Source organism: Montipora foliosa, chromosome 9 (genome assembly GCF_036669935.1).
Source record: "Montipora foliosa isolate CH-2021 chromosome 9, ASM3666993v2, whole genome shotgun sequence".
Classification (NCBI taxonomy): domain Eukaryota; kingdom Metazoa; phylum Cnidaria; class Anthozoa; order Scleractinia; family Acroporidae; genus Montipora; species Montipora foliosa.
This window is the reverse complement of record NC_090877.1, coordinates 19,846,160-19,861,358: the sequence shown is the minus strand read 5'-3', so window position 1 is coordinate 19,861,358 and position 15,199 is coordinate 19,846,160. Positions and strand designations below refer to the sequence as shown.

The 15,199-nt window shown below is 40.6% G+C and overlaps 1 protein-coding gene across 2 annotated transcripts in view; it reads left to right on the top strand.

Annotated features, from left to right (window-relative positions):
* LOC137970751 (uncharacterized) overlaps positions 1-6,713 on the top strand; it is a 23,209-nt gene extending 16,496 nt beyond the window's left edge. For both annotated transcript variants that reach the window (XM_068817310.1, XM_068817309.1), the window contains exon 5: positions 5,160-6,713. In XM_068817310.1, coding sequence (XP_068673411.1) covers positions 5,160-5,494 — 335 coding nt within the window. In that variant the 3' untranslated portion in view covers positions 5,495-6,713. The remainder of the gene's footprint in view (positions 1-5,159) is intronic.
* Positions 6,714-15,199: the final 8,486 nt, after the last annotated feature.

The following is a 15,199-nucleotide window of genomic DNA, read 5'->3' as shown; positions in this document are numbered from 1 at the left end:
GAAATAAAACGGGAAACAAAGTTAAGACTGACAAGATTTGTTTTGTATAGAAGAACAATTTGTGCGCCTATGACATGAAAAGAAATAACATATATAATTTTTGACGATTAAAACCTGACACTTTCGGGTTTCGGTTCAATTTTTTTTTTTGTACTACTCACTCACCTAACTCCCCAGCACTCCACTTGTTGAAGCACATAAATGGGCCGTTGTTCATAGGTGTGGAGAAAATAGGTGTAATCATGAAATTTATAAATAAATAAATAAATGATAACTGAAAAATATCTTGAAATAAATGCATACATTTGAAGTGCGAGTTATAGAGAAAGATAGAGGTGATCATCGCATTTATCTGGCCAATCAATTCAAGTAATTATCTCTTTTAAAATCGCCTGACATTTCAGATAGCTTCAATAGGTTTCGAACCCACGACCTCTGCGAGTGCGAAGATCACCTCTATCCTTTCGTCTATAATCCGCTCTTCAATATATATAGTTTACGTCATAGAAAGTGCGGCGTACGGGGTTTTATGCACGAGTTGTTTGTGTCAAAAACCCGAACGAGCGAGGAACGAGCGAGTGAGGGTTTTTGACACAAACAACGAGTGAATAAAACCCCGTACAAAGCACTTTCTATGTCGTAAACTGTTTATTACACATAACATGAGAATTTTCATTAAAATAGTTTTCTGAACGCGAATTAGAAACAAAAACTCACTAACAATAGAACCAAATGCAAATTTAATTTAATTCAATAACAAAGTACGATTTGCACGAGATGCACGAGTGATTGGCATGGAAACGCCTTTACGCTATCGTTGATTGGTTATACTTCCACATGTGAAATAGCTGTACGCCATTCTGATTGGCTGTATAGGCTGTATAGATTTGTACAAATGAGCTTTATGGAATAAAATTCTCATGTTATGTGTAATACATATATTTCATACATTGAAGGAAATTGTCGTTCATTCTAAAGGGCCGAGAGAAACCTAAGGCAAGAGCTAAGGATTTACATAGGTCACTCGAGCTACTGTCTACCAGAAAAAAAGTTAAGCACGTTCAATAGATAATTTCAGGAGGTAGAGGTTTTTTGTTGTTGACTGTTTTGTTGAAATGCCGCTCACTAGCTTCGGCAGTGTATGTTGCGTGATGCAGGAGTGTCGACTGGATTGCCTTGGTGTTCCTCCGGAATGAGGTTATTGATCATCTTGAGAAGGCTAAAGGAGGATTAAAGTTATTGTTTTCTATCAGGATGGAAAGGTATTCGGAAACTATTTAAGTATGATAAGACAAAATTAATTCTAGATTCCCAGACGTCAAGTAAAATGGAAATCCCTGGATAGCGCAATGTACTTCCTCACCTCACTATATGGAGGCATGCAAGGATCAGCTTCATCAAAATTATTCGTCTGCGTAGACATTGAGATCTCTAAGAGAAAACTTCCGCCAGGTTCTATCAAATAAGACAAACATGGAAGTAACTTTGTATCTGTCTTATTTGATGTTCATTATGTAGGTGAACACACAGTTAAGTTACATGAAAGAGATGTTTAGCACAAACATATACATTAAAAATGATGCAATATCCGCAATGGAAAAAAACAAAAACAAACAAACAAATGAAATTCAGTACAGTCGATTGCAAATTTCACATGCGTTAGTACGTTAGCGACCTAATTAAGGACCTAAGAAATTGAACGAGAAACATAGGTGTGATCATAAATTAGCGCATGATTTTATCTCTATTTATTGTATATGTGCGCCCATTGTATGAATAATAAACAAATCATAGACGATTAAAACCTAAAATTCTCGGTTCAATTTTTCTACACAACACACTCACCTAATTCCCCAACACTCCACGTGTTGAAGCACATAAATGAGCCGTTGGTCATAGGTGTGGAGAAAATAGGTGAAATCATGAAATAAATAAATGATAACTGAAAAATATCTTGAAGTAAATGGATATATTTCAAGTGCGGGTTATAGGCGAAAGATAAATTATCTAGCCAATCAATTCAACTAATTATCTGTTTTAAAATCATCTGAAAGTTCCGGTGGCTTCAACAGGAATCGAACTCACGACCTCTGCGAGTGCGAGGATCACCTCTATCCTTTCGTCTATAACCCGCTCTTTAATATATAGAGAATATTACACGGTGGCGAGAAGATATGAAGTTTATGTTCGAGTGGCAGGAACAATATCTCACGAGTGAGCGAAGCGAACGAGTGAGATATTGTTCTTGCCACTCGAACATAAAATTCATATCTGCGAGCCAACGTGTAATGTTCTTTTTATTATATGGAGGAGAGTGTTTTAGCGCTCGCCATGCTTTTATTCTAAACAACAAACGCGACGCGAGAAACCAATTCAACAAAAGCAAAAGGCGGAAATCGTGACGTCATTGAACGATACGACACTCACAAAGGTGACATACGGAAAATACGCCACTCGGGTCCCGGATGAAGTGGCGTATGGAATCTACGATTGGTTTAGTTCCCAGTAAAACACTCTCCTCCATATAATAAATACGTATATTTCATTCATCAGTCCTTTCACTGAAAAACATACAATCCTAACAAACTGACCTGCTCCCAACTGAATGAAGGGGTAGTTTCTAAAGAAACTGTGGTGCTGCGTCGGTGGGGAAGTAGTATACAAAAATTTGGTTTTATCAACGGAGTTGATAATGTAAATTGGCCACCGTACAGAGATTCTAAAAGCTGACGTTTCGAGCGTTAGCCCTTCGTCAGAGCGAATCGGACGAAGGGCTAACGCTAACGCTCGATATGAAGCGTTAGCGATATGAAGCGTTAGCGTTAGCGTTAGCGTTAGGAGTGAAGATATGAAGGGCTAACGCTCGAAACGTCAGCTTTTAGAATCTCTGTACGGTGGCCAATTTACATTATCAACTCCGTTGATAAAACCAAATTTTTGTATGCTCCCAACTGAGTTTCTTAAAGGAAATTTAGCAGCTTTTTCTTATCCCCTGCTCTGCCTAAACCAGGCGAAATAATCCGAATGATGTGTATATATATCTTGTCTGTTTTGTGGTGAAGCTGAAAAATTTCAGTTGTTGAATTCAGTATTTTTGAATAACATGAAGTTATTTCCAGAAGAAAATTTTTCGCCCCTTTATTACTCTCTTTGATCTGCACAATTTTTCAAATTTTGGAATCTCCATTAGGAATCTGGTTTTCTGTGATTACATGAAAAGCAAATTTTAAATATGTAACGCAACAAACGAGCAACTATTCTAGTGCTCTAATCTGCCCAATGACCTTTTCGCTGGGGCCGCAGGAGCGATGGCGGTTGATCTCGGCTAAATTTAATAAAGGTATGCCACTCTGCCGTTTCTTTGCAAGAGAAGCGTCCCTAACGATGAAGCGCAAAAGCCAACCAAAAAAAAAAAACAATAAAACTAGAAAGAAATAGGATGTTCGTATTCACTTGTTTGCATGTTTCTTTTCTTTTTTTTTTATCAGCGGCAAAACTGTCTGCCTATTACATGTGCTGGAAAAACGAATCGCACTCAATGCTCAGATTAATCGAAATCTCTTATATAAATCATAGATGTACTGCTTAGGAAACCCCGAAAACGTCAAAGGCGAGAGCTGCAGTGAAATCGCACTTCATGATAACTTGACCGTGACCATGCGCATCTGAGTTTTGAATCAATCAATCGAAACTTGTGATTGGCTGTCATTTAGAAAAAGGGTGCGGTTTGCACATGGTCAGAGCCAAAACAGTGAACAAAAACAAAACAAAAAAACACGTCATGTTTTGTACCTGTCTTCATTTATTTACTATGTATAAATGAAATCCTTTTTTTCAGCATTTTTTTGTTTACGTTTTAGTTGCCGTGTTGTGGTTTACTGATTTGGAAAAGAAGTTAAAATCCTAACATGGTTGATTTACTTGTGTTCGTGTGTAAGCCTCCGCTATTCTTTTCGATATTTAATGATTAACAAAATGAACCTCTATTTTCAGCTAAATTAAAGCGTGGATTGTTTCGGTTTAATGTTAGATTGGCAATGTCAGTGCTTGCGCGCTTCCTTCCCACTTTTATCTCTCTTGCTAGCAGAGCCGGCCGATTCTGAGTTGAAAGGGGGAACATTATATGACTCTCTAACTAGGTTTTCTTTGTTGAATTTAAGGTTAAATGTTTTTGGGTGTCAATAAGATTGCGGTTGTTCACGTTTCGTGAAATTTGAAAGTTGCGCTTATAATGGTCGGACCATAATTATCCACATGTAAATGAATGAGCTACAATTAAAAGATCATATATATAATTTAACGAAGAAAGATAGCCTGTAAACTGAAACAACCCGCCTACATGAGGTCAGTTGTAGTTCAGTGTAAGCTAACTTGCCATTTCTCTACAAAATACTTCCAAATGATTGCATGGCCTGCTGGATAAGATTGGTCTGTCTTTTTTTGCTTTAATAGTTGATTGATTTTCTAACTTACATAGCTAAATCAGGCCAAAAAGAGCGTGTTAGCTGTCAAGACGGCCTAGTAGAAAGAAAACTGCTCGCTTTCGAAGCTATCACACGTTCATCGCCGGGCTGTTTTTAGCTAGCCGGGGTAAGTGGGGTGGATTACTAGCATTTCAGACTAAAGAATTTATAATGGTAATTGAACTGAGTGGAGTGCAATTTGGTCTGAAATCATGCGTGTGATTTCAAAATCGAACGAGCGCGCAGCGCACTTTATTACGTCCATTTAGAAATCTTTATTATCCATCTATTTAGAAATCATACAATCATTATTTATAGCTAAAATTAGGATTACAGTCTGTACCAACATGTTATTGATCCAGTTGGTAACAAAAGTTGCAAATTTCGCCATACACTGGTTTTCTTTGTCTTTTATTTTCCTGCAATTTGATTGGTTACCTTAAACATGCCTTGAAATCTGATTGGGTGTTTTGTTTTAGTGTTCCTTTCTCATTGGCTGGGGAAATGGTACGAATTAGAGCAAAAAATAGCGCGATGTGCGAATAAATCGCACTGCTAAGAGCCAATCAGATTGCAAGGATCAGCAGTGATTTCTATCTGGATGTAATAAATATTATAACACAATCATGACCATAATCATAATCATAAACAATGAGGATTTGTTTTAAAAACAAGTTTGGAAATCTTTCCTTTTAGGTTCTTGCGATTGGGCTTCATCCAGTAAATCGTTTATCTACTCACTGTATAACATCAATGGCTACGCTCCTGTTAAGCTGCAAGTCAAGTCAGGAGGGCAGAGTTACGCTATATACAGATGTTCCGGTTACGGACCAACCTTTGGTGGTGGACACGACATCCGCATATCAGACAACGCTGCCAGCAACCGAGATTCGTACACACGTTGTGGCTCCTCCTACCCCCTTCCCCCAGGGTATTCTTCATCTCGTTCTTCCTGTAGATTTTATGCAGGAGGAGGAAGCCACAACTTTACTCCCACTGATGTCGAGGTATTTTACGAGACAACCACTTAGAACGGGACGGAAAGGTTGTCATCGCTATTCTATTTTTTTGTTTTATCAGGTCACCATATATAGAGTGTCATCGTTTAATGAAAATGTTGACACCCGTCCTGTATGTGTTTTAATATTACCGTAATCACCTACTTAAATAGCAAGTCATATCGATTTGATTTGTATTCACGATAACCACAACAAATAATAACAACAATTTATGCATGAAAAAGTTATCCAAGGAAAAACACAAGCTAAGGGTGCGTTCGATTGATGACCTTATTCCGGAATAGGAATACACGGAACAGAAGTTAGAAAATATTCGATTTTACGAATTTCGAATTAAAATAGTCAGTCACCTGGTAAAAGGCTATTTTAAACGTATCTTTATTATCCCTGTTGTTCCTAAACAATAAACATACCGTTTTAAACTATCACTCCAAGTATACTTATTCCGAAATAGGGTCGATCTAACATATTTGGGAAACAGTGATGGCTTGCTATGAGAGATCCTGTTTTGCGCTTACTTAGACCGGCTATCAAAATCTGGCCTAGTATGAGAGGTGCTGTAAAATAAGACTAGCATTTCTGAAGTCCACTTTTTTGAGTCTTTGCTCCGAATTTCATTCATTAGTCGGGAGAACATCCATCTCTTCACCCACAGCAAACATATTCCTCTAATTTCTTATTGAAATAGTTTTTTTAATGGTTTATTATGCGTCCGATTAATACATATATTACACTATATGTTATTCAGCGGCTGGGAGGTCCGTATAAATGGAAAAACTGTGCCCGAGGTCTTGAGTACGGCCCAAGGCCGCAGGCCGAGGGGCGTACTCAAGGCCGAGGGCACAGTGTTTCTCTATACGGACCGACCTAAGCCGGTGAATAACGTATTTATTTTTTCTGCTTTTTTTTTTTTTTTTTTTCTGAAAACGAACATGGTATACTGGTTTGCAAAAAGTCTTTCTACGCACTCTTCGTCGCACTGTCAAAGAAAAATTATAGATTAACTATAAAACAGAACTTCAAATATCTCTTGGTGCAATAAATATATAAAAAAAAAACAGTTATATTTCATGGCTAGCACAGAGAATTGAGCTAAACAAACTAAACAATGATGTTTGAAAAATTCGTACAAACAGACGAATAATTTTCTACGTATTAAAATGCTTTGTCTTGTTGAAAATGAAAAGAAAGTTCTTAAAACAGGAGGAATAAATAAATTTAGTGAAAAATACGCAAACATCTCTCTCTGCCTTCATATCCTATTATTTCAAGGATTCGTCTTTGTTCTCCGTCAAGTCCTTCAAAAATCAGTGCACACCTTAGAAAACTACAGAAGAAAAACTTGACAATGTTGACATTAGTTCACAGCGTTGTGATTTGTTTGACCATTTTAGGGACGAATCCGTATTTTCTTTGATGAAGCAAAATAGAGCGAGATTACAAAACAGAACTCCAAAGAAAATAACGGGTGTCAACCGAAAAACTGAGCTCAAAGGACTTCTCGGCAGTTGGTCGTTTTAGTTAAACGGCATGTCAACAGTTCACGAAAAAGAACAACGCGAAAAACCACGGCGTCGCGATGTGTTTGTTTGCCTTTTTTAGCTAGGAATCCGTGTATTCTTAAATAAAGCAATATCAAAGGAGAGTAGAAAGTAGAACTCCAAAGAAATGAACGGATATCAAGCGAAAAGGCGAGCTAGTTCAAAAGTTTTTTTAAGTTCAACGGCGTGTCAACACTGCAAGAAATCCACCAACTTGAAAGCAGCGCAAACCAGCAATTTGAAAGTGTTATCAGGAAAATCATGTAAATACTCGCCTTTTTGGAGAATAACCAGGTCTTTCATTCCAGTGCTGATGTTTTTCCTTCTCTTTGCAACGGTTAGTAAGCGAAAACTTGCATTTTAAGAGGTGAAATCCACTGTTTCGTCGCGCTGTAGTGTTTCAGCACGGAACAAATTTCGGACCGTGGTCCGTATCGTAAAAAGCTGTACCGGCTACGAGCTCGCGATTAGCCAATCAGATTCGAGGATTTAGGATTCCGGCCCGCTAAGATGCTTTAGAAAAAAATAAATTTCAAAACTGAATTTTACATTGACTGCAAAAATTCTCGTGCGCTCATTGGCTAATTTTTATTGTCAATAAGCGGACAGACATAACTGACAGCAGGAGCCCATCTGGAGCCTACAACTCTACTGTGTTCGTGCAACGGCGTTTTCACAAGTAAGGTTATTTTTAGATTGAATTTCCCGCTCATTAGACTCCCACAGGAGCCCGATGATCAATTACAAGAAATTAAGCTGACGTCATAGGGTCACCGAACCGGAACTGCCTTTGTTTTTTGACCTAATTCGCGGGAAGGGCTAGTCTAAAAATAAACCTACTTGTGAAAACGCCGTTTCACAGGCGTTGTATGGAAGTTGCACACTCCAGATGGGCTCCTGCTGTCGGACATAAATTTATGTGATAATGACGCGCGATATTAACTCAGCGGGCACAACATTCCATGTGCGGCATGTGCGTATGAAGAAAGAACGTTGATAAGTTACAGTTCTACTTCGCTTCGGAATATAAGTAATAGCATTGCTGCTCGATGACCGGGTAAATCTCGTCGTTTGTCTGGCTACAGGCAGACCTTCACTATCTATGGAAACTAAGTCTGTATCTGTGGCGACCATACTTGGGTTGCGTAGCCGAGGTGGCACCGGACGATAGACAGATACAGTGTGCGACGCGTTTGGGTGCATTGGATGTGTCTAGAGGCTCGGCGCACAAACCCGAGAAGTTTGTTGGCTTTCGCGCACTGTTCAGTCAATTGTTTGTCCAAAGTAAGATTGCTTGACACCCACACACCAAGTTCTTTCTCTACGTCACAAAATTCCAGAGGCGTATCGTTGATAATATAAGTGTACTGTACAGGTGTTCCTTTGCGGCTGATGCGCTGGCATTTACACTTGGACTGATTAAATATGAGTCCAGAAGATTCGGACCAGCTGACAAGGTCATTAAGGTCGGATTGCAAGGCAATACAGTCTGTAATAGAATCGATGCTCTTAAGAATCTTGGTGTCATCGGCGTAACAGGCAACTCTTGATGTCTTAACAATTTTTGGTAGATCGTCAACGAACAGCAGGAAAAGTATCGGCCCTAGTAGGGACCCTTGTGGTACCCCGGATGTAACTAGCAGTTCTCGGGAGGTGGACCCGAGAACTGTATTCTAACCTGTTGCTTGCGTTCCCGTAAGTATGAACGGATCCAGTCATGAAGTTTGCCAGTAATGCCGTATTGGTGCAACCTTTCAAGTAACTTGGCGTGATCCACTTTATCGAATGCCTTACTCATGTCGAGATATATAATGTCCGTTTGTTTACTGGCGTGGAGTTGACCACCAATGTAATGTAAGACACTGGTGAGCTGCGTCACGCAAGATCTACTGGCTAAAAAGACATGCTGTTCCCAACTGATGAGATTGGATATATGATCCCGTAGACCCGCCAGAACACAGAGCTCGAGAATTTTGGAGATAACAGGGAGAAGAGAAATAGGGCGATAATTCTCCACAAGATCTCTCTTCCATTTTTTAAAGATAGGAACAATGTTCGCGAGTTTCCAGTCCCCCGGGAAAATGCCGAGCCGCAGGGATTTATTAAATAACATGGTCAAGGACTGTGCTATCTGATATCTGATGAGCGGTTTCCTTCAGCAGGCGCACTGGAATTCCGTCGGATCCAGTTGCTTTGTTTACATCAAGCTGTTTGAGAGAGATGTGCAAACCATTTCCACCGGATCTCCAGCTCATTTAGTTTGGAGTGTGAGGGCATCAAAGGTTTTGGTGGGGCGGCTACAAAGGCTCGATCACCAAGAGTACACAGAGTCCTGAAATTTGGATCTGAAAGCAAATATTTGTTATTTGATCTGAGGCTGTAGGAAGAATTAGGTTTAAGGTTTACAAGAGATGATAAATAATTAGGAGCTGTACCATGGATTGCTTTATGAGTGATTATAATAATCTTATAATCTGTTCTGAACGTTACAGGTAGCCAGTGTAATTTGTATAATATTGGTGTGATATGGCAGTACCGTGGTGCTAGATATAGGACTCTTGCAGCTGCGTTTTGAACACGATGCAGTTTAGTAAGAGCGTAGTAGGGTAATCCGTATAAAAGTGAATTACAATAGTCCAATGTGCTTGGGATGAAAGCGTGGATTAATTTTTCGGCAGATTCTATGCTTAGATATTTTCTGACGCGTCTAATATTGTGTAGATGAAAAAAAGCACTCCTACAAGTTTTGGTTATGTTGAAGTTCAGGTTGAAATGGCTGTCAAACCAGACTCCTTATAAGTTTCTAAGGGGTTTCGTGCTCGGAGAGATGATGGATTCGCCAATGGTTAGGAGTAGGGCTTTTAGTTTCCTGTAGCTGCGCCTTCGTCCCAATGACCATAAACTCAGTCTTGGAATCATTGATCACGAGTTTATCATTTATCATTCAGTTTCGGATGTCACGGAGGCACGCTTCCACTACTGCAATGGCGGCGTCTTGATCAGAATCATCATTTGGATTGAAAGCCAGATAGATACCGGTATCATCGGCATAACTGTGAGCTGTTGGCAGGTGCTGGCTAATCACATAAAATAGCTCACTGGTGTGAAGGGAGAACAGCATTGGGCCGAGACAGGAGCCCTGTGGCACACCAAACTTCAAATCAAAACTGTCTGACTTTGTACTGCCGATTACAACACGCTGGGATCTATTCGACAGATAGGATTTGAACCACGTTACTGCTTGATCTTTATTTCCAAATCTGTATTCCAGGCGCCGAAGTCATATGTTATGGTCTCCTGTATAGAAAGCAGCGTTTAATTCTAGGAACACCAGTAATGTGACTGGTTGTTTGATCATGTGCTGTGATTTTTGCGGTAGGCTGATTGAAATTCTGGAAGCATCTGATTGGACGACACGTGATCAAAGATTTGTAGTGCAGCTGCCTTTTCAGTGATCTTTGAAAGGGATGCGAGATTGCTGACGGGCCGGTAATTTTTCTTTATCAGATCCATGTTGACTTTCTTTAACTTTGGTCTCACTCAACCCGTCTTTCCAAATGTCCGGAAAGTGACCACTACTGAGCAAAAGATTAAACATGTTGGAAATCGTCGGTAAAAGTTCGTTAATGCAGTCTTTAACAATCTTGGTAGGTATGGGGTCATTGTCGCAGGCCTTGTTTGGGGCATTCAGCACCAGGTTTTTGATACCTTCACACAATATAGGCTGGAACTTAGTGAAGGGTGTGCCAGCATACGAATGCTCTTGGGTGCTAATCCTGATCGTATGATCAGACTGATTCAATGAGGAGTGCATTATATCCAGCTTTGAGCGAATGACATCGATCTTTTGTATAAATAATCTCCCAAAATCATTAGCAAGCAAAGTAGGATCAGAGTGCTTGGGGTATTGTTCTTGTGACGACCCGCCTAGCAGTGCACTGGCTGTCTTGCAAAGCTTTCTTTGATCACAATCGTTTTCATTAATAAGGTTGAAATAATAGTCAAGCCTTGCTTGCTCCATCACGTGATTTGTATTATTGCGTGCCTTAATGAAATTAACCCTGTCTGACTCGAGCCCTGTCTTTCGCCATAATCTTTTACACCCTCTACGTAAACGCTTGGCTTCTTTGATTTGGTTATAAAACCAAGGAACCCACGGGCGAACCGTGATAGTTATCTTTTGAAGTGGAGCATGTTTATCTAAAAGGCTAGTCATGGTAGAACCGTAACAGGAAACAAGGTCAGCAAATGCATCGGGTGGATTCTGGCCATAGCTTCGATTCCCTGAGATCATCGTTGAACGATTCAATGTTTATAGCCTTAGTCTTCCGGTAGCAGATCTCCTCGACAGTTGTAGCTGGCATACGGAGATTAGTTCAGATAGAACAGTACAATGATCTGACAAGAAACTGTCAGAGATGGGCGTGGTCTGAACAAGGCCATCCAAGTCCCGTGTAATGATCAAGTGTAAGGTATGTCCAAAACGGTGAGTTAGTCCAATCACGTGTTGTGCAAGCCCCATGCACTCCAGAAGATCTAAAACCTTAAAAGCGTCGGGATCATCCGGAACGTCCACATGAATATTCATGTCTCCTTCAATGAGGAGAAGTTCAGATGACCGCACAATTGATTCTAGGTATTCAGCAAATTCGCCGAGAAAGGTGGATACCGTTACTGGGTGTTTTTCTGAGTACGGTGTCCGATAGATAATGGCTACCTTGACTATGTTGTTTGCTGAGATGATAATATATTCAGCAAACTCAAACGAGGTCTTTCCCCCAGTATTGCCGGTATTCTCATGATCCCTGTGGGACCCGGGTTAAGTTTAAATAAAAAATCACCGATTAATAGAGGATGAAATGTCGCACTTGATCCAGAATAATAAATGCACGGGCATTTGTGTCTTTTGTGTCTTCTGATAATCAAGCATCTGCGGAAAGTAGGATGACGCGGCAGGAAATAGTACCCGTGGGAGATCTCATAATAACAAGTCATTCCATTATTGTAATTCCATGAATCCAGTAACAATGGCGGTATCTTCAGGAGAACGCAGGTTTTGTTCCCTAATCTCGTAGAGGAACCTAATTTACTCGAGGCCAGAAACGATGAAGCATCCAAATCCCCCTTTCTAGCAGATAATTTAACCTGGCAGAAAACTCGCCCACTGTCCCCTACAGAGGAGTTGCTCCTGATAAGGAAGAAATCTCTTTTACTTCCCGACGTAACGCGTGTCAGAGGAGTTTACACCTCGAACTCATGGTAGGCCAAATTTCGAACTTAATTTGCCGTGTCATTTCACGCAATGCTGTTGTGAAGAATTCGACGTCCGTTAACTCCATTTGGCAGGCAATAAGAAGCCATTATGGCTTCCAGTCTACTGCTGCCCGCTTTTTAGACTTCTCCAACATAAAACCTAAAGTCGATAAACGCCCACAAGACCTATTCTAACGGTTAATGCTCTTCAACCACGTTTGGGCACTGCCATACAAAAAGATACCACACCTACGAACATTTGGCCTGAGCCACAGATCCTGGAACCCGTCAGATCCAAAATCCGTTTAAACAATAGTTCCCACAAAACCAAACTCATCAGTCGGCATGAACACCTTAGCCAAATTCTACCTACAGCGAATGTACCTTCACCGCCTCCTGATTCAGCATCCCCAATCTACCACACTACGTAGAACCCAAGAGTTCCTCACCCTTCTCATCTACCGTGTCCATACATCCCGACCAGTTACTGTCAGAGAGTGTTAGGCGCAAGTTCTGCCACTTTCTGCAGTCCTTCGAGCGTGTATTTGACCCTGATATAACCGGTTACAATGACGCTGCTGTTCCCATCCAGGCAACAGTAAATATTGGTCCTGTACAGCCCCTACAGCGCAAAGGTCGTGTCCTACAGTACTAACGCAACTAATTACCAGAGCTCGAAGCCAAATTTGACGAACTCAAACAAGCTAATGTTGTCCGTCTTCCTCGGTATCAAAAGGGAATACCTTAACCCCTAGTTCCTGGGCCTTCAGGAGGTCATCGTCTCGTGACTCCATTCGCCAATGTCGCAAGATACAGTAAACCGCAGCCTTCACTAATGCCAGACGTAGACACAAACTCGCGCACAATCGCTCCCTGGCGCTACATTATCAAAACTGACCTCAGCCGTGCATTCTATCAGATTCCCCTGTCCTAAGGCATACGCGCTCCGGTTTTCAAGTCGGAGACTACATTAAGATCACATCTAGTACCACCGAAAGACGCTGTCGAGCCGACTAAACAAGATGGCGTGGTTTACAGGATTCCCTAAGTCTACATCGGTGAGACTGGAACGCCACCGAAGGAACAACACACCGAAACAGCGAGGATCGAAATGCACCAATCACAACTGCTGAGAATCAACCAATCACAGCGGAGCATCCTGCTTAAAAAGGTGACGCGTAACCAGTCGACCTCATCGCCCGATGAAGACTATTGTAGCAGTATGTAGTCGAAACGTCGTGATCTAAATCACAAGTGATCACATCGTGAGACAAATAAGAATTAATTCGAATACTGCGTTATTATTGTACTTGACCACGATGAATAACAGCAACCAATAACAGCAAACCTTTTTAAGCTAAGGGTGCGTTAGTTTGGCCGTATTCCTGAATAGGAATACACGGAAAAGAAGTCAGAAATTCTTCGTTTTTAAGGATTGCGCATTAAAATTGTGAAAGACCTGGTAAACATATCCTTATCATTCATTGTTATCAAACATACCAAACTAAATTATCACTACAAGTATACTTATTCTGCGATAGCGTCAATCAAACGCACCGTTAGGTAAAAAGCAATGACTTGCTAAGAGAGAGATCCTGTTCTTTTCAGAAAAAAATTGTCTGAGAGAGTAATGCAAAGCAGATTTTTCAGATCATCAAAAGAAAAGACCCAAAGATTTTACTGCCTTGGCTAGGGATTAAAAGTGAAGAAAATCTCAGGAAGAAAAAGGCAAAGTATATTAATTACATGAAGATATTTGCCTTTAATAGTCAGGTGGCTTAATGACCTGATCGTGACAAGAGTGATAAAAGCATGAAAATGGACACAAAGCTCGCTAATACCCTACCAAATGATATTAGAAGGGGTGCCCATGTCAATCTGCTTACAATTCTGTTTTAGGGAGATTTTAGTTTTTGATCAAAATCAAGATATGGGATACCTGTGGTACGATTTTAAGCAGAGTCATTTTACCACTATTTAAAACGAATTTTGCATTTTTATCTTGATTTTATTACTTGGTTATGTACTTTGCTATTTTATTAAAGACCGCATTTTAAATAACGTCGATAAAGCCACATCACAGTATTAGAACCCAGTCTTTTCACGGCCGATAACACAGGCAATGCAATGGGCCCTTTGCAGGATAGTGATCACATGGTTCAAATCCGCCATACTGGGACGCAAATTGCCCACTGTGAGATCTAAAACAAAGAAAGCTTTGTTTTAGATGTCCCAGTGCGGAATTTGCGCCCCAGTATGGCGGATTTGTACCATGTGATCACTATCCTGCAAAGGGCCCATTATATTAGAAGAACATTCTCGTCACCAGAGCCTTGGATCGACCCAAGGCTCTGGGAAACTCTATGTAGGAGAACATGCACCGTAGGGTTCTCATAGCCAAAAATTGGCGATTTGAATCTTACGGCGCCTGCTCACTCCTCGTGCTAACATGAATGCACCAATTAGATTGATTGTTCTTCACGAAAACCAATGCAATGAGAAGACACTTTGCTTCAGGGTTCCCCAGAGCTCTTGTCTCGCTCAGTCAAAAGAAGAGCTCTGGGGTCGAGATTGAGTAGAAGAGCTGAAAAAATGCGCGCAAATCTACGGCGACTTTTCGTACCTCAAATCTGATTATATTATAAATGCTTTTGCTCGTTGTGAAAGCCCTCACAAATTCCCTTCACTCTAAGATTGACTGGCTGGGCAACCGCAGTTACACAACGGCGTGCAGTTCAACATTTGTTTGGCACATTGGCAGCGTGAGCAGCGGCCTTTGCAGGTGCACTTGATGAGCTCTCTGCACACGGTGGACACTTTGGGGATGGTCATCCAAAGGACTAGAATAATTTGCTATTTATTTATTTATTTTTCAATTATTCATTTATTTATTTGTCTTTGTTTTGATCATCTGTGTTATTGA